Below are 27,253 nucleotides of genomic sequence, written 5' to 3' on the forward strand. Positions count from 1 at the left end.
ACCCAGCAGGGGAGAACAAGGAGTCAAGGGGAGTTTGCCTGACACAGACATTGGGGGCTAAGGGAGGGTCTTGGGGCAGGGGTGCGGCTGGGTGGGGCCTGCCCACTGCAGGAATGTGAGGTGTTCGGGAACCGGGCAGGCGGTAGCCAGGGGAGAAGTGCAGCCATCCTCACGGCCACAGGGTCACCGAGAGCCTCACAACGGCTCAAGAGTGGTTATCCGTGATGGAGAGAGAGCCAGAGAGAAGACGCAGCTTACCCCCGGAGGTCAAGTGTTTCCTGGCCACCTCCTCCCAGCTCCTCCTCTCCTGGAGCTTGTCCCTTGGGACTCTGCCCAGCTAGAGAACAAAACCCCAACAGATAACCGCCTCCAGAAATAGAAAAGCCGAGTCACGGCCAACGTGCTTCGCGTTGCTGCTATGGACGGATCCCGTTCCCCGGGGTTCGGTCAGCTTCCCAGGTGACCTTCCACCTCCCCGGTTGGGATCACCTTTACCCAGGGAGGGCGTGGCCTTGCCTAGGACTTTGATGACCCTGATCACAACCTGAGGACTTCTGTCTTCCAGGGACCCCCTGAGTTCAGAAAGACGGGGAAAAAATGGGGGGTGTAAAATCTGGTGAGGCACTTTACAAAACTCACCCCGACAGGCCAGGGACCCGTCTCACCGGTGAAGCCTGGGGACACTCATGGGGAAAGAGGACAGTCCCACCCTACCCTGAGTTTCATGGAGGGGAGGCTCCACGTGGAGAGGCCCCAGTCTGTGGTTAGAGAGGGCGTGGGCCGCCTTCCCAGACCCTGTGCTGAGGTGTGCAGGGTCGCAGGGGCGGGGCGACCACAGCACGCCGTCCTGGAGCCCGGTGCACGGCCGCGAGAAGGAAGGGACAGAGACACGAGGAGATTAGGACGGCATTCTCAAGTGAAGAGACTGTGGATGGCTGGCCTCCTTTTAATACCAGTACCGCTAGTAACACAAAGGACTGTGATCGGGAACTGCTCTCTTTCCCCTTCAAAACAGCACTCAGCCAAGCTGCTCGGCTTCCAGACCTTCTTGTTAGGCCCTGAAGGGTCGCCCCTCGGCCTGGGTGGAAAGTGCTGCCCGCCAGAGCCTGCGAGCGAGTTGGGTCCTGTGCCCTCCGGGCCCTGGGACATGGGCACCCGTCCCAGCCCATCTCCTGGGAGCAAAATCCCCTGCACGGCCCCCCTTCCCTCTGCATGCTAGACCCGGGTCTCCTTCCAATGGCGTGAGGGCCGCGCTGAGGCCGAGGCCGCTCGAACGCTCAGACTCCCGCCTCCCAGGTCGGCTATCTTGCTTGAATGAGTCTGGCCTCTCAGAGTACCCTGGCTGGTGGCTTCTTGAATTGCTAAAGTGTTTTCTTCTTTTCAGGGAGGAACACGGTAAGAGCAAAGGAACTTTACTGCCTCTGCCAAGCTGCTCGGCCGCGTCCTCCCTCCCCACCCTGGCCCTTGGCTACACACAGGTTCCTCACCCAGCGTCACCTCCCCGGGGCCCCACTGCCGGCTGCAGGTGGCGGTCCGTTTGTCCACGGGCCTCCGGGAACACGGCGTCTCTACAGTGAGCACACTGGGAAACAAAAGCATTCTCCTGGGAAGCCAAGGAAAGAAAAGAAACCAGAGTAAACCTTCAAGAGCTGTAATGAGATCAGAGGATGTCAGAGCTAGAAAGGTTCGTGTCATGTAGGGCTCTCATTTTTTAAATTAAAAATAAGCTTTTTTCTTCTTTTTTACAGAAGCAGTACTTACTTGTTTATTATGGTAAAATGAGGAAATACCGAAGAGCAAGAAGGAATCTGGCGCCTTCTGTTGCAGTGCTCATGGAGGACAGGCGTCCATGTGCTCAGTCCCCCTGTCCAGCCCTCCCTCGGGTCTCCAGGGCCACAGCCGGGCTGCCTGAACCCAAGAGGCCTGGTCGTCGCTCTGTGACCTGTGGGCTAGGCGCACAGATCCGGGCGGTGGGCTTGCTGGCGGAGATTTTGTAAGCACACAGGCTGACGGTGGAGGTGTCCGGATGATGCGCCCAGAGCACCAAGGGGCAGGGGGCCCTCCGCGGCCTGATGGCGCTCACCTCGGTCAGGCAGAGCCAAGCACGTCTCCCTCAGGAAGGGAGAAGAACCGAGAAGCCGCTCTCCCAGCACTCCTGGCCTGAGTCGCTCCTGGGGCGTGTGCTTCCCTGAGAACATCCCCTGGGCATTCGTCACAGGATATTCAGAGCCTCCTCGGGTCTGTGCATCAGAGGGCTAATCTGGGCCAGGTCTCTGAGCCAGGGTTCTGCAGCACGCTCCCCAGCACCAACACACGTCTCCTTCTACGGCCGCGCGGGTATAGGAAGAATCGGATCACAAGGCATGCACGGTTTTGGAACCGGATCTCTTCATTTAATGATACAGTGCAGTTTTCGTCTCCCACAGACATTTATCTACGGCAGGGTTTTCAGGTTTGAACAGATTTCTTGTACAGGTGTTCCATAATTTATCACCTCCCTCTCTCACTAGTGCTGCGACGAGCAGCCTCGTTTCCCAGATCTTTAATTATTTCTTAGGACTGACTCCAAGGATGTGTATCCAAATTAGGCTTCTAACAAACCGGCTCTCGGAGAGGGGGCAGCGGTGTTCGAGAGCGTGCTTCCCAGACGCTGTGGCCGGGCCCGGCTGGGCCGGCAGCCTCTGTGCTTGGTTCCCCCCTGTAAACAGGGTGACAGCGGTGCCCATCCCCTGGGGGCCGTGAGGACACACGCATCGTACCCAGGTGGCACTGGGAGTGGCCCTTGGCACCTCGGGTGTATGGGGGTGTCTGCTGCTGGGTTTAGTTCCCTTGTTTTAGGAGGTCTTTCCCGAGAGCTCCTCATAAAAGTTGGGAAGGGCAGATCCCAAAGAGAGCTGTGCTCGCCTTCTGTTCCAACATGCTTCCAGATAATTCCAGTTGTCTCCTTAGTGATTATTACTTACCTTTGCACACTCGCCATGTCTAGAAACCTGGGTGGGGGTGCGGGGGCCTGGGCCTGTCCCCAGGTCCCCATCGGTCTCCCATCAACTTCCCTCGGCCCCGGTTCATGCCTCTCTGACACGGGAAAGCCAGCGTTTACCAGCCCCCTCTGTCACCAGGCTGCCGGAGTCAGGACAGCTCGTGGAGGAGGGGCCCCCCAGTGGTCCCCCCCGACTCCAGCACTGCCCCCCTCAGCCACGCCCAATGCAAACTGGAGACCAAAGCACTGCCTCTGAGGACAAGGCTTCTTCCTTTCTAGTCCCAATGTGCCCCTCTTAAAGCAATTCCCTAGTCCTCTTTACTCTGGTTTTAGGTCGTTTCTGGGGAGAGTCAATCCTGTGGCTGCTCTGCACGGAAGTTAAAGGCTGCGACCTTCCTGGCACGATGAGCAATGGAGCCAGGTGCCCTCGGGTCCCCCGCTCAGTTAGAACCCTCCGCCGCCTCTGGACCAGGGAGACTGGAGAGAGAAGGCGCCCTCAGGTGTGAGGCAAGGGAGCTGGCTGCAGGCGCTCGTCCCACAAGCCTCGTGTGGGACAGCAGTGTGCACAGATGTCGCTTCCCGGTCCTCCTGATCAGCTCTTTATGGACGCCTCCCTGGAACCCAGGGCTGCACCCTGGCCCCCCCTCAGGAGGTGGAAGGAGCATAAGATAGTGACCATGACAATGAAGGAAGTCATGCTGCACGCTGCCTGGGCCTCCCGAGCCCCTCCCTGTGAAATTAGTGCCCAGATCTGCCCCTTTCCCAAGGGGGTCATGCCACTCTAGCCTTCGCTGTACCTAGGCTGGGCGAGGGCAGGATCTGCCCTGCTGGCTGTGGGACCTCAGGCCCCCGGCACAGGCTGGCACTGAGCGGGCTGCCCACTAATATGTGAGTTAACTCCCATCTTAGAGCGTGGGCCACACGCTGGACATGCCTGGAGAGCACACCCTGCACGGGAGCCTCAGCTGTATCTCCGCTGTTGCCCAATCCCAGGGCAGCTTGCTTATGCTTCGCAAAGAACTCCATCCGGGCCTCTTTTGTAATGAGAGACTGGTTTATTCCTGGGAAAACTGGGAAGAAGTATGGCTCTTTGAAACATCAGGATTTCGAGGCCTGAGAAGTAATCCACCAGCAACGGTCCGCAGATCAGCGAGCAAAAGCGGGACATACTCGGGGCACGCGGAGGACAGAGGCGGAGTGGGGGAGCACTGGGCAGGGAGGCCTTCAGAGACAGACAGCACCAATGACAGGGGAGCTGATGGGTGCCGGCAGCTTCACAATGAGGGAGCCCCCCCAGTTGAGTTTAAGGGCAAGAATGTCAACGTGGAAGTTACAGATGGGGCTTTTCGAAATAGCTGTCACACGCTGAGATACGGTGGTATGACTGTAGTTTCTGTTAAGATCAGGTAAGAGATCTGGACCCTTGCCTTTCAGTGCTCCAGAACTGAACATGCACGCCCTCCAAAGCGAGCACAGGGAACCCAGTCACTGCTGTGACATCTGTGGCCGGTGAGCCAAGGGCTGCCCACAGGAGGGAGGAGTGACCTCTCACCATCCTTACTCTCTCTGAGCCGTGCGGGGCAGGGACGCCTCTGCCAGGCTCCTTCCTGTTCGGATGGTCGCCAGCCCTCGGCAATTCTTCTGTGGGCCCGAGAAACACTGAGAAGAGAGCTGGCAGCCTCTGTGGCTTCTCCCAGGAGCACGATGAAGGTCCTCCCTGGTCTGAGCACGGCCACGCCTGGCCCCTCATGAAGAGGACTCCCGCTGTGCCAGGAACTTTGCAGGGCCTGCCGTCAACTACTAGGATCCGAATCAATGTACATTCTACAATAAACCTGTTGTGGAAAAGGGCCCGTGTGGCACATTAATAAAATGCAGTCTTTTTTAAAAATTTTCATCCAAGTTAGCATCTAGTGTAAGAATGATTTCAGGAGTAGAACCCAGTGCCTCATCCCCTACATATGATACCCAGCGCTCATCCCAACAAGTGTCCTCCTTAATGCCCCTTACTCATTTAGCCCATCCCCCCACCCACCACCCCTCCAGCAACCCTCAGTTTGTTCTCTGTATTTAAGAGTCTCTTATGGTCTGTCCCCCTCCCTGTTTTCATATTTTGCTTCCCCTCCCTTATGTTCATTTGTTTTGTTTCTTCAATTCCACATATGAGTAAAGTCATATTTGTCTTTCTCTGACTCATTCGCTTAGCATAATACCCTCTAGTTCCATCCACGTTGTTGCAAATGGCAAGATTCCATTCTTTTTGCTCACCAAGCAATACTCCATAAAATGCAGTCTTAAGGAAGCCACGTCACTTACTTTGTTTTGTGCACAGACCATAGTTCCATTAAGTGCCGTCCTTTCTCACTTAGGTCATTGGGATTCAGCGTCTGAACCAGCATTCCTCCCGAGGAGACTGTCGTCTACAAGACGTACAAGAGAAGTTTATAAGCAAAAATGGACAATACCTTCCCATTCCTCTTCTCTGCCAAGCAGCATATTAATTTTCTCAGTGGTGGTGGTAACAAATGGCCACAAACTTAGTGGCTTAAGGCCACACAGACGCGCTCTCTTACAGTTCTGGAGGCCGGAGGTCTGAAATCGAGGTGTCACAGAGCCGTGTTCGCTCTGCGAGTGTTAGGGGAGACCAGTGCCTCGCCTTCCCCGGCTTCCAGGGGCCGCCTGCATTCCTTGCTCATGGCTGCCCTGCCCCAGTGACCTCTTCTTCTCCCGGAAGGAGACCGTCTCCTTCTCCAACTCGCACTCACCTCCCTTCCTTCTGTTGACCCTCGTGCTTATGCTGGGCCCACCTGGATAACCCCGGATACTCCCCCCATCCCAATGTCCTTCATTTAGTCACTTGTGCAAGGTCCCCTTCCCCCATGTAAAGGTGACATAGTGACAGGTCCCAGGAATTAGGACACGGACCTCGGGGGGTGGGAGGTGGTCATTATTCTGCCCACTACCGCAGAGAGAAGGCAGCCTGCATATACTGCCTTCTCCCTGATTTCTCTGAGCGGGTCATTTTAACCTATTAGGAGAGAACCGGCTCCACGAACCTGTCGTCTCTCATCAGAGCAGCATGCTCTCCAGGAAATGCACCCCCTCACCCTCGACCTGAATGCCTCCCACAGCTGCCCTGCTCTTCAGAGGCCTCCCTTTCCTGACGCTCTGCCCACTCCCAGATGATCATGGGGAAAAGCCTCCGGGGAGGACTGGAGTCTTTAACGTTTCTAGTTGCATAGTTCTGCCTCCCTTTTCGCAGGGAATTCGTAGGCTGTGTGTGGGCGGCAGGCAGCCACCCGGCCGTGGCAGGAGGCAGGAGTAGGGGACGCGAAGGTGCTCTTCGGAGCAGGTTCCCAGGAAGCCTCTACTGCCCGGATGAACACTCGGGAATCCTAGTCCACACGCCAGGAGCTCCTTAAGCACGTGTGTCCTCAGGAAGAAGCACCGGACTGACCCTCCTCTTGACCTGGGTCCCTCCCAGCCTTCAGTCAGCGCCTCTCCAGACACACCTCGATGCCGTCCAGGCTGGCACAACACTGCTTGATTTCAGGTGACCAAAGAGAAGGCCCATGGGCCCACCGGACAAGCTGAATCTCCCCATGGGTGTGGACCAAATGTAGGCCCACCGGCTTCCTGTCAGGAACAACGCCAAACCCACAAAACATCCCAAGAGCTCAACTCACCGCTCTGGAGTCGTATTCTTTCCTCCAAGGCAGGGATCAGGGCACTCGTGAGAATACACACAGCTGGGGAGGCACAGAGCGCTCGGTGAGGGTGGCAGGGAGCCACCTAGTGCCATGGGGCCCCTCCTGCCAGCGGCCCTGAGGAGGGGTGGGTGGGTGCCTCACGAATGCCAAGCGGCCGCCTGGGCTGCCGTCTCCCTCCCCTCAGAGGGTTTTCAATCCAAATGCTGTAACTGGCTCCCGGCTGCTACTGCTTCCTTCTCGGGTCCCGTGAGACCTTCCTCTGCCCCCGGACTGGAGCCAAGATGCCTGAGAGCCCCACGTCCGGGGAGGAGGAGGTGCCCACGTTACAGGAAGGGGAGACGCAAAGTGTACAACAGTCTACGAGCCCACCGTGTGCAGAGAGTTTCTATGTGCACGTAAGTCTGTCACGTCTGGTCTGTGCGTCGAAAAGGACGAATAGGAAATACAAAATTTAGTAATACTGCTTATGTCCCAAGGGTGGGATGAAGTAAAACGTTGGCTTCCTTTGCTACCCATTTCTGCACTATTTGAATTAGAATGGTTTACAACAAGCATGTAATTCTAGGATTATTTCTGTAATCATAAAACATACATACACACACATTTTTAACAACAGGAGAAAAATGCCGTTGAAGTGTGCCTGACACAGAACAATATTCACAATACACAGAATGCGAAGTTACAACAGGGCAGGAACAGCGGAGTCCCATTTCTGTGAGGAAAGGTATCAAAACGGGAAATAGCTGCAAGGATGAGACTTTGGTGCACTAAAATGTTTAAAATGCTTATCTTTGAATGGTGGAATTATTGTTTGCCTGTCCTCGTGCCCATCTGTATTGTTTTTCAACGTGAGGTGAGAACAAGTAAGGGTTCCCAGTGCCAGGGCCCTGGGCTCTTTTCTGGGCCACTCCTGGGGGTTTCTGCTTGACCAGTTCCACCCAGTGCTGGATGCACCACCCTGGCAGCGCCCCGCTCAGCACCCAAGCCCGCGGGCGCAGCCTCGCACCACGGACGGGGCACCGGGGTGGGCGCCGGGAGCCTGGATTTGGGCCCCCACCAGCGATGGGACCGTGGGCAAACCACCGTGGCAATTTCGGCCTTGGTTTCTTGTAGAGGGGAGACCGCTGGCCAGCCCACTTCCTAGGGTCAGAGGGTTCTGTGGAGAAATAAAATGCGTGTGTGGACCGGAGGGCTCCCAGTGCATGTTTGCTTGTTACTTCGTTTCTGCATTAGCATTGGTAATTCCGGGTTTTGACTTCCATCCCAGACAGCATTCTTCATTGTCCACATTCCAGTTTATTTTTGGAGGGTCCTGCCTTGTGAGTCTGTGGATTCTGAAGTCTCCTGAGGACTCGGGCTCCAACAGCTGTTCCCCTCCATCCACTGGCCTCAGACACTTCCTTTGTATTCACTGCCAGTGGCTCTCCGTGTGATTTCATTTGCGAGAAGGAGAAAGGCCTTCTGCCAAAAGCTATCTGCCCCATCGGCCTTCCACGGACGGATTGTCATAAATGACTCCTGAGCAAAGGAAATGAATGCTAGAAAGAGGTTCCACACGGCAGGCCTGCAGCCCCCTCCTCTGAGAGGCCCCGCTGCCCGCACCCAGCCAGGCTAAGGGCCGGGCTTGCTCACCCCGCCTGTCCGGAAACACCTCGTCTCTCCTCGCCTTGGACTTGGACGGATGAGAGCCAGGGTGAGCCTGTCTGCACCTCCTCTCCCTACCTGGGAGATAGATGTTGTGTGTTTGTTGGCTGTTTCATCCCCTATGAGAATACACCTGAACCTTTTTTTCTTTTCTTTTCTTTCTTTTTTTTTTTTGTGCAAAAAGCTAGTTTTATTAAAGCATGGGGAGGACAGGTCCAGTGAGCAGAAAGAGCTGCCAATTTAAACGTTAACAGAGTCTGCTGCAGGAAGATTGGCTGGGCCATTCATCCTGCCAGATACTCTCCTCTAGGGCACAGCCAAGTGGTAGGTGCTTTTTAAAATCTCCTGGAGAGGGACGCCTGGGTAACTCAGTTGGCTAAGCGTCCAGCTCTTTTTTTTTTTTTTTTTTTAATTTATTGTCACGTTAGCTAACACACAGTGTATACAGTGTAGTCTTGGCTTCAGGAGTAGATTCCCGTGATTCATCACTTCCATACAACACCCAGTGCTCATCCCAACAAGTGCCCTCCTCAATGTCCATCACCCATTTTCCCCGCCCTCCCAACCCCCCACCTCCATCAACCCTCAGTTTGTTCTCTGTATTTAAGAGTCTCTTATGGTTTGCCTCCCTCTCTGTTTGTAACTTATTTTTCCTTCCCTTCCCCCATGGTCTTCTGTTAAGTTTCTCAAATTCCACATATGAGTGAAAACACAATTTCTGTCTTTTCCTGACTGGCTTATTTCATTAGTGTCAAACTCTTGATTTCAGCTCAGGTCATGATCCTACAGTTCATGAGGTCAAACCCACATCAGGCTCTATGCTGACAGCATGGAGCCTGCTTGGGAGTCTCTCTCTCTCTCTCTCTCTCTCTCTCTCTCTGCCCCTCCTCAGCTCACACTCCCTTTCTCTCTCAAAATAAATAGGGGCGCCTGGGTGGCTCAGCAGGTTGAACGTCCAACTTCGGCTCAGGTCATGATCTCACAGTTTGTGAGTTCGAGCCCCGCGTCGGGCTCTGTGCTGACAGCTCAGAGCCTGGAGCCTGCTTTGGATTCTGTGTCTCCCTCTCTCTCTCTGCCCCTCCCCTGCTCATGCTCTGTCTCTGCTTCAAAAATAAATAAATATTTTAAAAAATAATAACTTGAAAAAAAATCTTTAAAAATATAAATAAATAAACTTAAAAAGAAAAACTCCTGGAGATCCACAGTTTTTAGCCACAGGCCCTCCAAGGGTTTTTCTATCTTTTGAGGCTCTCCCTCAACCCAAGTGCACAAAACGGGTCTTTCCTTGACCTTCTCCCACGCCCACCCGCTCCCAAAGGAGCAGATCTGATACATCATTTGCTTCTGTGCGCTTTCTGCCTCCCAGATCACCAGCTTCATCACTACAAAGAACACATGTAGCTCTTCACACACAGCACGCATTTCTCCTCCCCGAGAAGGAGGTGAACCATCTCTCTTTCTGGCCACAAGCGATTTATACTCCTTGAGCCTCCCAGCCAGGTTTTGGAGGCCCTTCCCGAGTAACTTCAGGACAGCAAAGGGAAACACGGTAATAATCTGCTAAAAGAATAACATAAAAGTACGTAAGTAATGTATGTGTGTATATGTGTTTGTATGTGTGCATGTGTACAATTTTTTATTAAAAGAATTGGAATCAGGAGACTCCCAAAGAGGTCTGGTGACTTATCCAAGTTCCCAGCAAGCGCATGCGAAGTGGAAAACAAATTGGCAAATCCCCCTGTTCTTGACTCATTAAACCCCGGCTGAGTCCCAGGCAACACAGGTGCCAAGGGAGTGGTATCCCATTGTTTGCAAGTATTATTCCCTGAGGATGAACTTGGCCCCGGGAGCTCTTTGCCTCACTTGTCCAGATCCCATCACAGTCCTGTTGCTAATCCCCACCCCCAACGTGAGCCAATGTCATTCTCCTCTCCCAAAGCTCTTCAACATCCTGGGCTTCCAACTGAATTAAGCAACAAACAAACAAAGAAAAAACCCAAAAAACAAAAACAAAAAACTCATTGGCCTGATGTAGTAGACTTCTTGTGGAGAGGTACCCCATCCCCCTCCCTCAGGGGCGGGCCCGCATCCTGTCTAAATCAACAAACACATAATGAAATTGTTACCCTGGGCCAGGCACTGTGTTTGTCCCATCTGGCCTCGAGCCTCCCTCACCCAAGAATGTGGAAACAGAACCCTGGAACCGAGTGCAGGTTGACTCAGTGGTGCCATATTTGGCCAGTGTGCATGGAAAAGCAGAGCGAGTCTGTCTGCAGAAGGGGAGAGAGTGAAGCAGTTGTGATGAGTCTGTGGACAACGGTCCCAGAGAAGGGAGAAGTTTACCCTAGTTCCTCATAGCAGTCCTGTCCTGTCCCTGACGCCCCCAAAGCCTAGCTGTGCCTCTGCCACAGAGTTCTGTGAGGACTGTCCTGTAGCCCACCAACAAATTCTTTTTGACTATTCAGCTTGAGTGGGTTCCTGTTACTTGTAACCTGACAATCCTTAAGACACAGCTTGTCTCAGCCAGGAAGTCTGCCAGTTCCTCTGTGCTAATCAGCTACCTTTCAAAATAACAGTATCCAGGTACTGCTAGGGCACTGTTGAAAATGGCTAATGGGTGCTTTTGGTCACTCATTTGAGTGTAAACCAGTTTGGTAACTTCCTTTCCTCCAAGACTGACCAGATAGGATCAGGGACATTTGGGGGATTCAGAGTTTTGATGCAAAAAATGGAAGGAGGGAAGGGAAGGGAAGGGAAGGGAAGGGAAGGGAAGGGAAGGGAAGGGAAGGGAAGAAGGAAGGAAGGAAGGAAGGAAGGAAGGAAGGAAGGAAGGAAGGAAGGAAGGAAAGGAAAAAAAGGGGAAGAAGGAAGGAGATATTTTAAGGGAGGCAATCCTGGGTGTAGGGAAGGCACCTTCAGATACTGGAAAATGTGCCCAAGGTTAGTCCTGCTCCCAGTAATAAGGAAAATAATTCATTATCATTATGACTCATTAGTATTTTTAATTTACACAATGCCTTCCTTCCAAGGAACTCATTATGTTGATGGAGGTTCATTATAAGAAAGAGATTTGGGAGTGGAATTTATGTTGGACATAGTCTTCTAAATATGGCAACAAGGACCTTTATTACATGGGTACATGACTCGAAGCAAAGCTCTCTCTATAAGCTAATTAGGAAGGGATGTAAAGCTGTGTCACGTCTGGGTGATGCTGAAGGAGAGATGTACCGCTCCCTTAAAGCCTTACTATAAAACCACATTCCCATCCAAATATTAAATTCATTACACTTGAAACTAATATGATCTTGTACATCAATTATACCTCAAAGAAATCGTGCTGCTCCTAAAATCATAAAATATCCTGAGTTTGATATATTTCAATAGCATTAAAGTTAGTTATTGCTTGATGAGAAAACCGTATTGTAAATTTTACATTTTAGCACAGGAAAACTGACAGGTGTTTCTATTCGGAAACCTGCAAAGCCAGCTTGAATAGAGCCACGCTGGTTATGAGCCAGGGGATATCTGCCACCAGCTGGACTACCCACTGGACAAAGAACTTTGCTCTGGTTCTGGGAGGTTACTGGTGCAGATTTTAAAGGAGCGGACTCCTGCCCTGGTGGATCCCATCTGGTACTTCTCCACTTGTGCGGTAATAAAATGTCCCGTCGTGCTCCTGGGAGCCTCACACACTGACCTTACACGTCGCATAAAGACTGTTTCAAAGGTCATACAACCCGGGGAAGCCAGCCGCACAGGTTGTTGCAGAAAACGAGGCACCAGGAGGCATTCATGCTGTCAGCCTCGTATGGGGTATTCTTGGTTTGGGGTCAGACCACAGTGAGGGGGAGTCAGACTTTTCCCTTTGCCCCCAACCTCAACTCATCCTCTCCATCCAGTTCCGTTCATTCAGTGAGTATTTCTCAAGGGCCTGCTCAATGGCAGCCCCAGCGCTAAGTACGAGGGGTACTGTGAGGGCCCCCGGCCTTCGCGTTCACCAAGCGTAAGCAGGCTGTTTCGTAATTAACTCACACTCACTGTTCGAGTCGGTGCCGTGATGGAAGAGTGTGTGCAGGCCCTCACGAGCACATGAGGCGGTGTGGGAGTGGTGTGGGGGCCCACGTTAGCAATGAGGTGGCATCTAAGATTTACAGGAGAGGTGGGAACAAGCTGTAAGGGTATTGGGAAGGGGTGAGGGCGGGGAGGAGGGTGCTCCGGTGTGAAGCACGGCCTGGGCAAAGAAGCCCTGAGGTTGCAGGGCTCAACCAAGGGGGGCTGAAGCTGTGTGAGCGAGGTGGAGAGTGAGGCCTGGTAAGGCTAGAGCCTTGGAGGCCAACGCCAACGACACCGAGCTCTAATGACACCAAGGGCTGATCTGAGGCAGAATGAAACATATTTGCATTTTTAAGGGTCATTCTGCCAGCTTTGTGGAGGAAGCCACCAAGGGTGGGGGAGGGCATGAGAGGGCACTGAGAGCCCTAGTATTACTGCTTGCGTCTCAGTGACCGAGGTGCTTGGGCAGTGGTAGCGTGGAGATAAAGAGAGGCAGACAGATTGGAGGCATGTGATGGAGACTCATTCAAATCAATTACATACAGAAGGGGAGGAAGGGGAGGTGTCAAGGATGAGCAAGAGGGTGGACGGTCATGCCATCCACTGAGGTTGGCTCAACGAGAGGAGGAAGAGATCAGTGAGGAACACTAACACCTGGATTTTGGACATGCTGAGTATGAGGCATTTGAGACACGAGCTGGGAGCTCCGAAGAGAGACCTGGGCTGCATGCAGACCACTGGGGGACCAGGGCACGTGACAGCACGTGGGGCCACGGCCAGGGGTGAGATTCTCACAGAGAGTGCAGGGGGAGAAAAGAGGAGGCCAGGATTGGGCTGGGAGGGACTGCAGCATTTCAAGGTCACGCAGAGAAACTGCAGCCAGCTCAGGAGTCTGGGGAGGACTGAGCAGGGACGGGAGGGGCCGCAGACACAGGAGTGGCGTCACAGGGCCCATGTGGACAGTGCTCCCCGTGAGCCCAGACAGCCGCGGCAAGTGCCGCTGGGAGTCAGGCAGGCTGAGAACGGAGGCACATCCTCTGGGTTTGGCAACACAAGGGTCACAGGTGACCTTGGCGAGGGTCGCCAACGGTTGGGGAGAAAGCCAGGATGGAGTGGTTTCGGGTGAATGGGAAGGGAGGAAGGGAAGAGAGAGGCCAGCAGGGAAGGAGAGGAGGAGCAGGGTGTGGAGCAGGGACTCATCCCAGCTTGCCCAGCACTCCCCCAGCTTTGGCACTGAAAGTCCTCCATGCTGGGGACGCACTTAGTCCCGCGGAAATCCAGACAGCTAGTCGCCATAACGTGGAGTCTAGCAAAGTTATTGTGCTTGTCATTTTTAGACACGGAAATGGACATTTATGAATGCTAACGGGAAGGATCCACCTGAGGGAGGAGTCCCGGTCACCTGTCCAAAGGTTCCACGTTGCTCACACAGAAGTGAAAAGGCTGTCACTTCCTCATCCTCCCCAGGCCATCCAAGGTCCAAGCCCCAAGGTGCGCAGGCAAAACCAGTGTTTCTGGTGCAAGATGACTGAATTTGCTCCCTGCAGTCACATCGAGGGAGGCTCTTGCCTACCACCCTGGGGACACAATGAGAACACCTGCTTTACAGCGGGGAGAACCTGGGTGTGGGCACTGGGGCCTCCGCTCATTAAAAGTATGAAGGTGCTTCTTTGGGATTTTGTTTGTAAAATTCCCCTAAATGAGGGCCGGGTAGAACTCCTTTAAAAACAACGGCTGAATCCCAGCTAGGTAATCAGATGAGGCTCCCGACCCACAGGCCAGGAGGCGTTCCAAGCACAACGCTGACTTCCTAGACTGGGACAGAGAGACCAGGGGAGCAGTCCTTGCGGAGCCCAGGGAAGGCTTGGCCCCGCCCTGAGTGCCACAGCAGCCCAGACGCCCCTACCCCCATGGCAGGTGGGGAGATCCAAGCACCAAGTGGTTTTTGGGCCTCATCCAAAGCAGCCTCGGATACCTGGCAGAAAACCAAAAGCCAATGGGCAAATGACCTCTGACTTTTGGGCTCATGCATTCTCTTTCCTGAGACTCCCTAGGGCAGCCGAAGACCAAGAACCTTGCCAGGGCTCCAGAATCCTTCTGGGTGTGGGCGGTGGAGGGGGGCTCCTCAACCCCACCGATCAATCTTGTGGGTTGAAATGTTGTAGAAATAAAACTAATGAGCTGGGGCTTGCTCTAGATGATAGTAAAATATACTGCGAATAATTAGAACATAACAGAACATAGAACATAATAATTAGTAGTCAGATCCGTGGAACAGACAGAAGCAACTTAACGAGAATTTGGTATATGATAAAGATGGGATCACGACTCAAAAGGAAGGAAAGCACATGTAGTAAATAAGCAGTGTTGTGTGACATTGTTTATTAAGAATACAAAGGAGAGTGGGGCGCCTGGGTGGCTCAGTCGGTTAAGTGACCGATTTCGGCTCAGGTCATGATCTCACAGTTTGTGGGTTCGAGCCCCGTGTCAGGCTGTGTACTGACAGCTCAGAGCCTGGAGCCTGCTTCGGATTCTGTGTCTCCCCTCTCTCTCTGCCCCTCCCCTGCTTGCAGTCTGCCTCTCTCTCTCAAAAACAAATAAACATTAAAAAAAATTAAGAATATAAGGGAGAGAACATGAAAGAGAGAAATAAATTTTTTAAAAGGCTCCTTATCTACCTTATTCCAAAAAGACTTCCAGGTGCATTAAAAAGCTAAGAAAATGTTAGAGGAAAATGGGGGTGGGGAGAGAACCATGTAACTAAATTATTTAGACTAACAAGGGATTTTTTAATCATAAAAGTGAATAAATCAGTCTTAATGGTAAATATACAGCCTGACCTCATAAAAAAATTGAACTTCTGTGTGGCAAACCAAAACATAAAAAAAAAAAAAAAAAAATTAAAAAGCAATTTGCCCAACAGGGGAGGGGGAAGGGGAGCACTTGCAATAAATATGCCAAAGAAGGCTTATAAAGAAAGTTTAAGAGATAACAATCTCAATAGAAGAATGGGCAAAGGACATGAACAGACAAGTAGCAAAAGAAATACAAATGGCCAATAAACTACCACCACCAACTCCAATATCACTAGTAACCAAAGAAATGCAAAGAAAAATAAGATGCCATATCTCATCCATCAGTTTTACAAAGCTCACTCACTTGAGAACAACAGAAAGTAAAAAACACAAGCACTTCCAGTGCTGGGGGGAATATAAATTGGTACATTTTTTTCTGGAGGGTAATGTGGTTACTACAGATCCAAGTCTTAAAAATGCTCACACACTAAGTCTGTAATTTCACCACCAGGGATCCATTCTACGGTAGTAACCAAAGACCAGCAAAAACGTATGTGCAAAAGCATTTATCACCGAGTCATTTTCTTTTTTTTTAAATTTTTTTTCAACGTTTATTTATTTTTTGGGGGACAGAGAGAGACAGAGCATGAACAGGGGAGGGGCAGAGAGAGAGGGAGACACAGAATCGGAAACAGGCTCCAGGCTCTGAGCCATCCGCCCAGAGCCTGACGCGGGGCTCGAACTCACGGACCACGAGATTGTGACCTGGCTGAAGTTGGACGCTTAACCGACTGCGCCACCCAGGCGCCCCATACCGAGTCATTTTCAATAGTGAGAAATTAGAAGCAAGCTAAATATCCCATACGAGGGGGTTAATTAAATAAATCATGAAACATTCATACAATAGAATATATTCTGAATAGAAGTGACACTTTAAAGGATATTAAATGACATGAGAAAACACTTAAAATACAGTGGTTAAGTGGAAAAACCTAGGACTCAGAATGATACATATCACGTGGTTCCAAGGGGAGAGCAGGGGACAAGCATAGAAAAAGGCTTAGAGAAATAGACCAAAAATGTTAACAGTGGCTATAGCTTAATGATGGAATTACAGGAGAGTTTTCTGTTACTCTTGCATATTTTTATTTCCCTATTTTCTAAATGAATACTCTTCTGTTTTAAAATTAGAAAAAAAAAAAAAAGGTTATCTTGAATAAATGCCTCCTCCCCTCCCCTTCCCTCTACACACAAAGTCTGAAGACAGCACCTACTAAGATGAGCACAGATCCCTCGGTTCGCTTAGCTGTGAGCTGGACCCCTAAAGGAATATGGCCTAAAGGAATGAAAGAAAGGAGACAGATGTTTAGAGGGAGGGGAGATGGGGAGAATAAAGGAGGTAACTAGGGATGGTCCAGAATGTGGAATGATGCTGAGGCCCACACTGGCCTTGCTGGGGCCTGGATGTTACTCTTGCATCCATTAATTTGATTTTTTAGAGAGATCAGAAGAATCTGGGCACTTTGGGGTCCAGACTCCATTGTAGCCGGATGGTGGCCCTCTCCTTCTCCATCCTCCTGTCCCCTTCCCTTTCATTGGCTTCTTAGGGGAAAGGCAGTGCAGAGACAATTCTAGGACAGTGATGATGATGGAGGAACAACAGGAACCCCAGGGAGGCACTGGGGCTGGCTGCTCATTGTGACTATTGTCCCCATCCTGTTTTTCCCAGAACCACATGGGCTCTCGGGAAACACAAAATTTGGGGTCAAGGTGTTCTCCTGGACTGAAAGGTGGCCATTTTCTCCTTTACCAGCTGTTGTGTACCCCAATGTCCTTGGAGCAGGCAGACCAGGAAGGGACCTCCCTGGTCTCCACACAGCACAGCATGGGAGGTGTTTCTGTATTTATTCCTCACCAATGATGCTTCTGAACACCTGCTACTGTGTGTTCTGGGTGTGCTGGGTGACCTGGGCTCAAAGCTGAAGAAAATAAAGTCCCCCTTCTAGGAGCTCATTGATTACTAAAAAAAGGCACCAAGAAACAACCGTAATAAATCATCTGCTTCTAAGAAATGGACTCACTACCTGCCAGACATGTGCTGAGAGTTACAATGCTTTTCTTTCTTTTTTCTTTCATACAAATACACACACATACACACACACACACACACACACACACACACAACACACAGTTGACCCTTGAACAATGCAGTATCAGGGGCACTGACCCCCACCATGCAGTCAAAAATCCAGGTATAATTTGACTCCCCCCAAACTGAACTACTGTTGGCTTGCTGTTGACTGGAAGCCTTACTGATAATTTGGAACAGTCAATTAAAGCATATTTTGTATATGTATTATACACTGTATTCTTGTAATAAATTAAGCTATAAAAAATAAAATATTATTAAGAAAATCATAAGGAAGAAAAAGTATATTTACAGTCCTATACTGGAGTTATTGAAAAACACCCACACATAAGTGGACCAGTACAGTTTGAACCTGCGTTGCCCAAGGGCCAACTGTATGTTTAAATTTTTTTTACATACGGTAAAACTCTGCGTCTGTGTGTGTGTGTGTGTGTGTGTGTGCGCGCACGCGAGCACGCATGCGCGTGCACAGTTCTGAATTTTTGTAAATGCATAGGGTTGGGTAACTGCGTTAGATTCAGAACAGTTCCTTCAGCCAAATATTCCCTCATAGTCGTCCCCCACCCACCCCAACCACCCTGTAGCCATTGATGTGTTCTCTGTCCCTATGGCTCGCCTTTTCCAGAATGTCACATAAATCATACAAGTATGTATCCTTTTGAGTCTGGCTTGACTTTTGCCAGTTCATTCAAGATTCATCCACATTGTTGCATCCATCAGTATTTTGTTCCTTTTTATTGTTGAATAGCATTCCATTGTGTGGAAGTCCCCCCTCCCCCTTTATCTATGCACCAGCTGAAGGACATCTGGGTTGTTTCCAGTTTGGGGTGATTATGAATAAAAATAAAGCTGCTTAAACATTCATGTGCCTGTTTTTGTGTGCACGTGAGTAATTTCTCTTGGGCAAGTAATTTACAATTCTCTCTTTAATCCTCACCTCTAGCCTGCAAAAGCATCACTATCCGCATTTTACAGAATGGGAACATGAGGCGTGGACAGGTTTGTACATTGTGCACAAAGGGCTGGAGGACCTGGACTGTGGTTCAGCCGACACAGACCGAGCGCCTCCTAATGGCCAGGCAGTGTCTGCCCTCAAGGATTTCTGCTCTGCGCAAGAACCAACCTGTCAACAGGCGATTCCTGTCATGCAACAGGTTCCCAGAAGGCACTATGGAAGCCAAGAGGTGGAGCACCTGACTAAGCTCGGTGCTGGGGTTGTGCCCAGTTGAGTCACAGAGAAGCAAAAGTTAACCAGGAGGAGGACATTCCAGGCAGAGGGACAGCAGGGATGAAGGCTTGGAGACATAAAACTGTTAGTGGCATTTTCCAAAATTAATGGACTGACTGGTAGAGGATCCATGTGGGAAAAAAATAGGAAATATTTTTGGGCAGGTAGGTGGGGTATGACAACAGAGGACTTTAATTCCAGGTTAAAGGGTTTGGATATTAAAACAATGCTAGCTGACATGTCTAGAGTACTTATTATCTCCCAGATTCTGTGCCTCTCTGGGAGGCTTGAAGATCTGTGAGCTGGAAGGAGGTCTTTGTTTTTTTTTTTTATTTTATTTTTTTATTTTTTTTTTTCAACTTTTATTTATTTTTGGGACAGAGAGAGACAGAGCATGAACGGGGGAGGGGCAGAGAGAGAGGGAGACACAGAATCGGAAACAGGCTCCAGGCTCTGAGCCATCAGCCCAGAGCCTGACGCGGGGCTCGAACCCACGGACCGCGAGATCGTGACCTGGCTGAAGTCGGACGCTTAACCGACTGCGCCACCCAGGCGCCCCTGGAAGGAGGTCTTTGAAGCAAAATGGTGCATGGGTAAAACTCAGGGTAAAGATTATTGACAAGTAAAAATGCCTGGTACCAAACACATGCGGTGTCTAAGGAAACATTCTCCCCTGGCAGTGCTGTTCTTTGCTTTCCTCTTTGCTTTGCACCCTAGCTTGCTTCATGGATGAAAAGAGAACTTACTGTATGGCTACTGAAATTGCTTACGTGTCTAATTCCCCCACTAGACCAGGAGCCCCTTCAATTTCTGAGTCCTCATCACTGACCACAGTGTGTGCTATATAGCAGGTGATCTCTGAATGTTTACTGAACAAATAAAGTATTTTGTTCATTAAGTATTTTGGTTAATAAATAGTTACCACATCAAACTCAGATCACCTATTTCCAAAGAATTAGAATGTAATAAAACAGGCCTTGTGGAAGAATATTGTCAACAATAATTCACCTTCTCTTCCCCACCTCCATGGAGGAGTATGCTCCCTGACTTCTGGTTTGGGGCTCTATGAAGTGACTTGCATCAGCCAACTGGATACTAGCAGATGTGAATCCAGCAAGGGCTTGAAAGTGCTTGCACACTTGGACCTCTGCTATCACCATGGGAACAAATCCTGGTCAGCCTAGGATGATGTGAGACATTTGGGACATACTCCAGATCTCACCTGCTGCTTTGAGACACACTGCTAAACCCAGCTGAGATTAGCCCAGTAGACTTGCAGAAGAGTCAGCAAAAAGTACATGCTTGTTTTGTAGGTCTCTGAGATTTTGGAGTTGTTTGTTATGTACCAATAACTGACAGATACAACCCTATACTAAAAATGCACCAACTATAATTTAGTTGTCCTTTGTTTAGTAAGGTAAGTCACAGACTGTGGTTTCAGAGTACTTCTGACTCTCCATTTCCTCGTCTCGAAAATCTGTACAGGTGTTACGAGGATTGAGTGAGGTGACCCAAGAATGTGTGCCATTATTATTATTATTATTATTATTATTATTATTATTGAGGTGTTTCTGGACTTTGAGTCCCTGCCTTAAACAGCAGTATCCACTGCGTGTGGGGATATGCCAGTGAGCAGAGAGCTCCAGATCACCGAATGTCAAGTGACAGAACACTTAACTGTACAGCAACGTATGTCCTTCCAGAATGACCTACGCTGAACTCCCCCACCTTCTGCCAGAGAACTAAGGCACCACTGCCTGTTTATTACAGTCAGTTAGTTGATGACGCAGCTGTCCTGGAGGAGGTAGAGTCAGTGTCCTCGTCCTGTGTCCTGTGGCGTGAGCGAGGCTAAGATGTGGTGGATTTAATGCGCTAACGCTCAGGCTGTGGCGGGCTGCCAGCAGAGCACTTAGCACGGCCCCCCCTCCCCTCCCATCTGTCTTCACTCCAATGGACGCTTAATGCCACTGCATGCTAACAGGCAAAGAGCATAGGATGTGAGAACACCCAAAACACAGGGGCGAGAAGAACAACCAAACAGAACCTGTCTCACAAGACCACTTTGCCTCCTCGGTCCATCCGCCCACAGATCTACCCAGAGTAGCTCATTTTGTCCCACCAAAGGGCAAACTATGAAGATCTCCCCATGCCCCACCTACCCCCACAGAAGGTTAAGAAGAGTTCTTTCCGTACTTAATCAAATTCATACACTGTGATGTCTCCACAAACGGCCACCTGCAGGCATGGGCTCTGACAGCCCTCCAGCTTCCAAATCCTCAGGATCTGGTGATAAATTCTGCAAAGACTGGTGCTGTCCTGTCCTCAGAGTGTCAGGAACCTACCGGTGTTTGGCTGGGGATTGGAAACGTTTCTAGAGGCCCAACAGAATCAGAGAAAACAACCCATCCCACGTTACATAATCGGGCCAGGAAAACATGTTTCATATTAGCGAGGCAGCCAGCAATTTCCTAGGACTCAGACAGAGGTCTGGGTTGTTCCTTTGGCTCTGGACCTGTTCAGAATGACAGTATTTTAACCTCTCTGTATCTCCTCATCTGTGAGCCCAGACACATGAAGCTGCCCCCTCTGTCCTTAACATGCTGCTTTGTATACTGTACCCTGTCTTCCACTCTGGAGACGATGAATACATATCAAAGCCCGAGAATTATTATGCGTCTCAGAGAGGCTGGGAAGATCAATAAGATGTTTCAACACAAAGAGGAAATGAAAATGAAGAGATATCAAGGTCCTCAGAAGCAGACCAGATCCATACAAAAGTACAACAGAACCAGCTGTACAATCAAAAAGGCAGTCCCCTTAGACTGTGACACCCGGCTGCATGCTCTGTGAATGCAGATTCCCAGCTGCCCGCCAAGCGATGCCCCAGCCCGCCCGTTGTCCCCCTGGCAGGACTGCTCACCTCCCTCCCTGTGCTCCCTTAGCATACTTCACCGTAATACAGGGGGAAAAGGCTGCTGGGGGCAGAACTGCATCCTGTTCATGGGCTGCGGAGGCAGACAGGCCTGGGTTCAAATTCTGGCTCCCCCACTTGACCTCCGGAAAGCGATTCAACCTCTCTCCGCCTGTTTCTTCACCTGGGATGTAAAGGTAAGAATACCTCTGTCACAGGATGGTCACCAGGGTTAAATGACTATGTATGGGCAATACTCCCCAATGTCCGGCGCACGGTCAGTGCCCAGCAGAATTCTGTTGGACGGAGGGTGGGTAAGCAGCAGTGCTGACTTCTTCCATGTGGTCTCACAGGCCCCTGACCTTTGAAGGGCCTCCCTGTTTGGTTGATACTCTGTTGACGGTGTACTGCAATTCCTAATTTTTGAGTATGGGTGCCATATTTTTGTTTGTCACTGGGCCCCACAAATCACAAAGCTGGTCCTGCTGAGCAGCCCCCCGGAGGCCAGCTGTGGCTCTCCGGGCATCTTTGCCACCCTATAAAGTTATAAGGCAAAACCCACATGACCCCACATTTGGGTTTGGTACTTTGGGCAAAGATACTACATTTGGAACAAAATCAAAGAGAATATTTTGTACTAAACTCCACATCATTTTATGACAAGCTTCTAGGTATTGGTTAAAAAAAAAAAAAAAAGCAGCCTCACCACTGGGGAGAAAGGTCCTTCCCGACTCCCACCATTTCCTTCCTCATGGAGAGAGGGTGGTGATTCTGCCCTCCCTCAGCCCCCTCTTCCCTCTGCCCAGGATAGGCAGACCCATTATCAATAATCAATTTAGTACACTTGGGAGCAACAAACTGGGCATGCTCAGCTCTGCTCCCCACTTTCTCCTCTTCCTGGGCAGGAGAAGGTAGAGTCTGTCCTAGGCCAGCCAGCTGTGACAAGGGAAGTGGGTCTCCTTCCTGGGCGCGATAGTAGGAAACCCATTTGGCTCTCACACCGTACCACGCCCTTCAACTAGCCTTGCTTGGTAACAGCAGTGATATATATGCTGGCTTTCAGTTACTATTCCACTGTCTCACTCCTCAACTTGTTCAGTTCTTGAGTGGGAAGAGGGTTGCTATTTAATGGATATCCTCAACGACCCCAACAACCAGACAAGCCCTGCCAGCCATCTTTGTGACTTAGGACAAGATTTAATTAAAACGCCTCATTAAAAACCTGGGTTGCCTGGGTGGCGCAGACGGTTAAGCGATCAACTTTGGCTCAGGTCACGATCTCGTAGTTTGGGGGTTTGAGCCCTACATCATCAGGCTCTGTGCTGACACTCAGAGCCTGGAGCCTGCTTTGGATTCTGTGCCTTACTCTCTCTCTCTGCTTCTCCCCCTCTCATGTGCGCTGCTCTCTCTCTCAAAAATAAATAAATATTAAAAAAATTTTTTTTAAATGCCTCATTAAAAGCTTAAATTATAGTGAGGAAGTGGATACAGGAGAGAAGCTTATATTCATGGCATCTCCAAGCTGAAAGACACCAAGATAATTTACTACAGACTCCTCGATTCAAGAAGGAGAAAATCCAAAGAAGTTAAAAGGCTGGTACATTGGTTCTGAAATGATAATGTACATCAGGATCATCTGGAGAGCCTGTTAAAACACAGACTGCTTGGGTCCACCCCTGAGTTTTGGTTTCAGTCGATCTGGGGGTGAGGCCCAAGAAAATGCATTTCTACCACGTTCCTCTAGTGATGCTAATCCTGCCAGTCCAGGAACCCTACTCTGAGAACCACTGGGCTGGCATCAGATGAGTGAGCCTGTTATAACAGATCAGGGACCAGGATCCAGATGTCCTGCATTCTAACTGAATGCCCTTTCTGATCTGTCCTCTCGTCTCATGGTTGCACCTTCCTCAGCCCTGGCTAGAAGTTCCCTTTGCACATTCCACGGGGGATGAACCAGCGCTCCTTGCCAAAATAACATCTATAATGAGCCTTGAGCTTCCTAGAAAAAAATGCTTTAACAATGCTAAGTATTTCTGGCACTAACACATATTATAAAAAAACACGAGAAAAGCATTTTTTAAAGAGTGTCTTATGAAGAAAATTTAATGCAGCGAAAGAGGAAAATACAATCGTGCTTAGGACCAAGAACACAAAAAGCTGGCCGATATTTTCCTGATCCTTCTATGGTGTTATCTAGGTCTCTGCTTATTTTGCTAAGAAAACTGCTCATACTCTCCCAGAGCACAGGGAGCAAAGCATTTTTTCAAGTCCATCTTCAATGAGCTCTCTCTTATTGACCATGCAACCTGCACTATTGATCTAGAAATTACATTCCCATCTCAAAATACAGGCAAACAGGGCCAGAAGACCTGTTTCCAAACTCCACACCTCCATGGCCACCAAGAGTCCCACATCCAAGTGACGACCACAGTCCTGCTCAACTGTCCCTTCATGTCAAACCCCTTCTGGGAAAATGCCACTAGTGCAGAAAGCTCAGCCACAGAACTGTGCAGAGATCTCCAATTACAAGGGGTTGGCTGGGCAACCGAATCCTCAGTGAGGTGCTCTGGGATTGCATCTAGACCAGAGCTGTCCAACAGAAATATGGAACTGAAGTTTTCTCAAAAGCAGCCACATTAAAAAGGTAAGAAGAAACAGGTAAATGTTAACAATATATTTTATTTACTCAATATCTCCAAAGTAGTATTATTTCAACATGTAACCAATATAAAAATATTAATGAGATGGTTTGTTTTTTTTTTTTTTTTTCAGACCAAGTCTTTGAAATGGGCTCATTTTTACACTTACAGCATATTTCAATTTGGACTACCTGCATTTCCAATGCTCTATAGCCATATTGGACAGCACAAGACCAGAGCTTGGCCCAAACGGGCGTTTTGGAGCACGTTAGAAACCGTTTGGATAGAAAAGCAGCTCAGCTCAACGCAGAGCATCTGGGAGGAACAGACACAAACCATCCCACCTGAGTCCTCCTGGCTCTCTGTGGAATCCCACACTGTGCTACTAAAAGGCTTGCCTGTTGGTAGCAGCCATTCTTAAATTTTTTTTTATTGTTTATTTACTTTTGAGAGAGAGCAAGTGAGCATGAGCAGGGAAGGAGAGAGAGAGGGAGAGACACAGGATCCGAAGCAGGCTCCAGGCTCTGAGCTGTCAGCACAGAGCCCAACACAGGGCTCATACTCATGAGCAGTGAGATCATAACCTGAGGCAAAGTCAGACACTTAACCGACTGAGCCAGTCAGGCGTCCCTGTAGCAGGCATTCTTTTGGACTAAACTTTTTGTTTTTATTTTTCCAAGAACCATCTAATTTTCATCCCCAAATCTACAGAGCTCAGGAATGCAGATATACGCATCATCATTTTATGAAAAATGGAATATCCCCATCCTCCCACTCCCCTTGAAGCCAGTGAGTAAACTGATTGCACGAATAAGCCTCACCATAAAGGATTCTCACTAAGACGTCGTCACAAAGACCCACAAACACACACATCACTCCATACCCACGTAGACCAAAAATGTACACACACGAAATTTATCCTCTACTTAGGTTTATAAAACTTACCAGAATGTTGAGTTTCTTTTCCTGCTTGAAATTTTCAATAAATTCCCATATTTTCTTGGAATTAGACAAGGCCACGATGTGCAGAAAGATGTTCTAAACCAGAACACAAACAAACAAAAAGTTGTAAAGCTTTTTTTTTTTAAAAAGATAGAAACTAGCATTTTTTATTTTATTTTATTTTTTTTATTTTTATTTTTTTTCAACGTTTATTTATTTTTGGGACAGAGAGAGACAGAGCATGAATGGGGGAGGGGCAGAGAGAGAGGGAGACACAGAATCAGAAACAGGCTCCAGGCTCTGAGCCATCAGCCCAGAGCCCGACGCGGGGCTCGAACTCACAGACCGTGAGATCGTGACCTGGCTGAAGTCGGACGCTTAACCGACTGCGCCACCCAGGCGCCCTGAAACTAGCATTTTTTAATTCAAAATACATGTACATGGTTTTAAAATAAAATAGTTTGGAAATACAAAACGGAAAGTAACAGTCTCACTCCTCGAAAGTAAACCGTTGCTCACCGTTTCTTATTAATCATCCAGAAATATTTTAAGCATGTATAGTAGTTATATACATATGTTTAAAGCAGAATATAGACTACGTATATTAGGGGCACCTGGGTGGCTCAGTCGGTTAAATGTCCAGCTTAGGCTCAGGCCATGATCTTGTGGCTTGTGAGTTCAAGCCCTGCATTAGGCTCTGTGCTGACAGATGAGAACCTGGAGCCTGCTTCAGATTCTGTCTCCCTCTCTCTCTGCCCTTCCCTCCCCCAACTTGCACTCTGTCTCTCTCTCTCAAAAAATAAACATTAGGGGCGCCTGGGTGGCTTGGTCGGTTAAGCGTCCGACTTCGGCTCAGGTCATGATCTCACGGTCCGTGAGTTCGAGCCCCGCGTCGGGCTCTGTGCTGACAGCTCGGAGCCTGGAGCCTGTTTCAGATTCTGTGTCTCCCTCTCTCTCTGCCCCTCCCCTGTTCATGCTCTGTCTCTCTCTGTCTCAAAAATAGATAAACGTTAAAAAATAAAAAATAAAAAATAAACATTAAAAATTTTTTTTAAATAAAAATAAATATATTATATATATTAAGCACGATACACATATTATAAATATATGCCCCCTTCCATACAAATAGGATCAGACTATGCCTTGCTCTGCATCCTTCTTTCTCACTTAAGGTTTGGAGATTTTTTTGTTACATATAAATCTGTCTTATTTCTTTTAATGGCTACATAACATACTTTGACATGGATGTGTTATAGTTTCCTCCTGCCAGTCATTTAGGAGTTTTTTGTCAATGTTTTGCTCTTACGACAATATCCAAGGTACATCATAACTATAAGACGACAACTTCCTTTGTTACTCGGTCCTTGCTTATGATGTTTATCAATTTCCACGTTGTGCTATAGCCATTGCTGGACACAGCTCCCTCCCCCAGTAGACTCAGGACTTTTCGATGGAGGAGACATGTTGAATCACCCCCTTCCCTCGTGGGGGTACACACAGCCACACACATAAATGATTCATGTATGTGGGCTGTTCAGCCCCTTCTCTGTGCCCAGCACAGGAATCAAGCTTATATTCTGAGTATCCAGTGAATGCAAGGACATGCTGTCCGAGCCCCGGAAGGCATTTGTGACTTATCACCAGCCCAAGGCAGAGACTCCTGCTGCTTCAGAGACCTGACAACTGAACTGACAGGTGAGATACTGAGCAGCAGCCACAATTCCTTTCATAAAGCAGGGTTCGGTGCCTTGCCTCAACTTCCCCATTAATTAAGCCATAGAACCCAAGACCATAGTCAGAATTTCTTTCTACCGTTCTGAAAACATATCGTTTTCTCACTCTCTGAGACAGTCTTAGAAAATGAGAAGATGGAAACAATCCTACATTTTCATGCCTCAGAAGGTCTATAGTCAGCTTAACTATCATATTCAGCTCAAGTCTGACACAGCTGAATATTCCTCTACTTTCAAAGGCTAGGAAAAGCATGGTCTGTACAGGACTCTGCTCTTTGAAAAAGACTGTGGGGGTGTCTGGGTGGCTCAGTTGGATGAGTGTCCGACTTGATTTTGGCTCAGGTCATGATCCCAGGGTCGTGGGATCAAGCCCTGCACCATGCTCCTGCAGAGCATGGAGTCTTCTTGGGATTCTTTCTCTCTCTCTCTCTCTCTCCCTTTGCCCGTCCCCTGCTCTCTCTCTAATAAA

At 49.3% G+C, this 27,253-nt stretch overlaps 1 protein-coding gene across 1 annotated transcript in view; it reads right to left on the reverse strand.

Annotated features, from left to right (window-relative positions):
- Positions 1-932: 932 nt before the first annotated feature.
- LOC147584797 (uncharacterized) overlaps positions 933-27,253 on the reverse strand; it is a 36,628-nt gene continuing 10,307 nt past the window's right edge. Inside the window, exons 3-5 of the mRNA XM_086712733.1 lie at positions 25,055-25,147; positions 5,297-5,400; positions 933-4,815 (exon numbers count right to left, since the gene is read on the reverse strand). Coding sequence (XP_086568859.1) covers positions 4,383-4,815; positions 5,297-5,379 — 516 coding nt within the window. The 5' untranslated portion in view covers positions 5,380-5,400; positions 25,055-25,147 and the 3' untranslated portion in view covers positions 933-4,382. The remainder of the gene's footprint in view (positions 4,816-5,296; positions 5,401-25,054; positions 25,148-27,253) is intronic.

The sequence above is a fragment of the Puma concolor genome, chromosome A1, assembly GCF_028749965.1.
Source record: "Puma concolor isolate L17-30 chromosome A1, mPumCon1.1.hap2, whole genome shotgun sequence".
Lineage (NCBI taxonomy): Eukaryota > Metazoa > Chordata > Mammalia > Carnivora > Felidae > Puma > Puma concolor.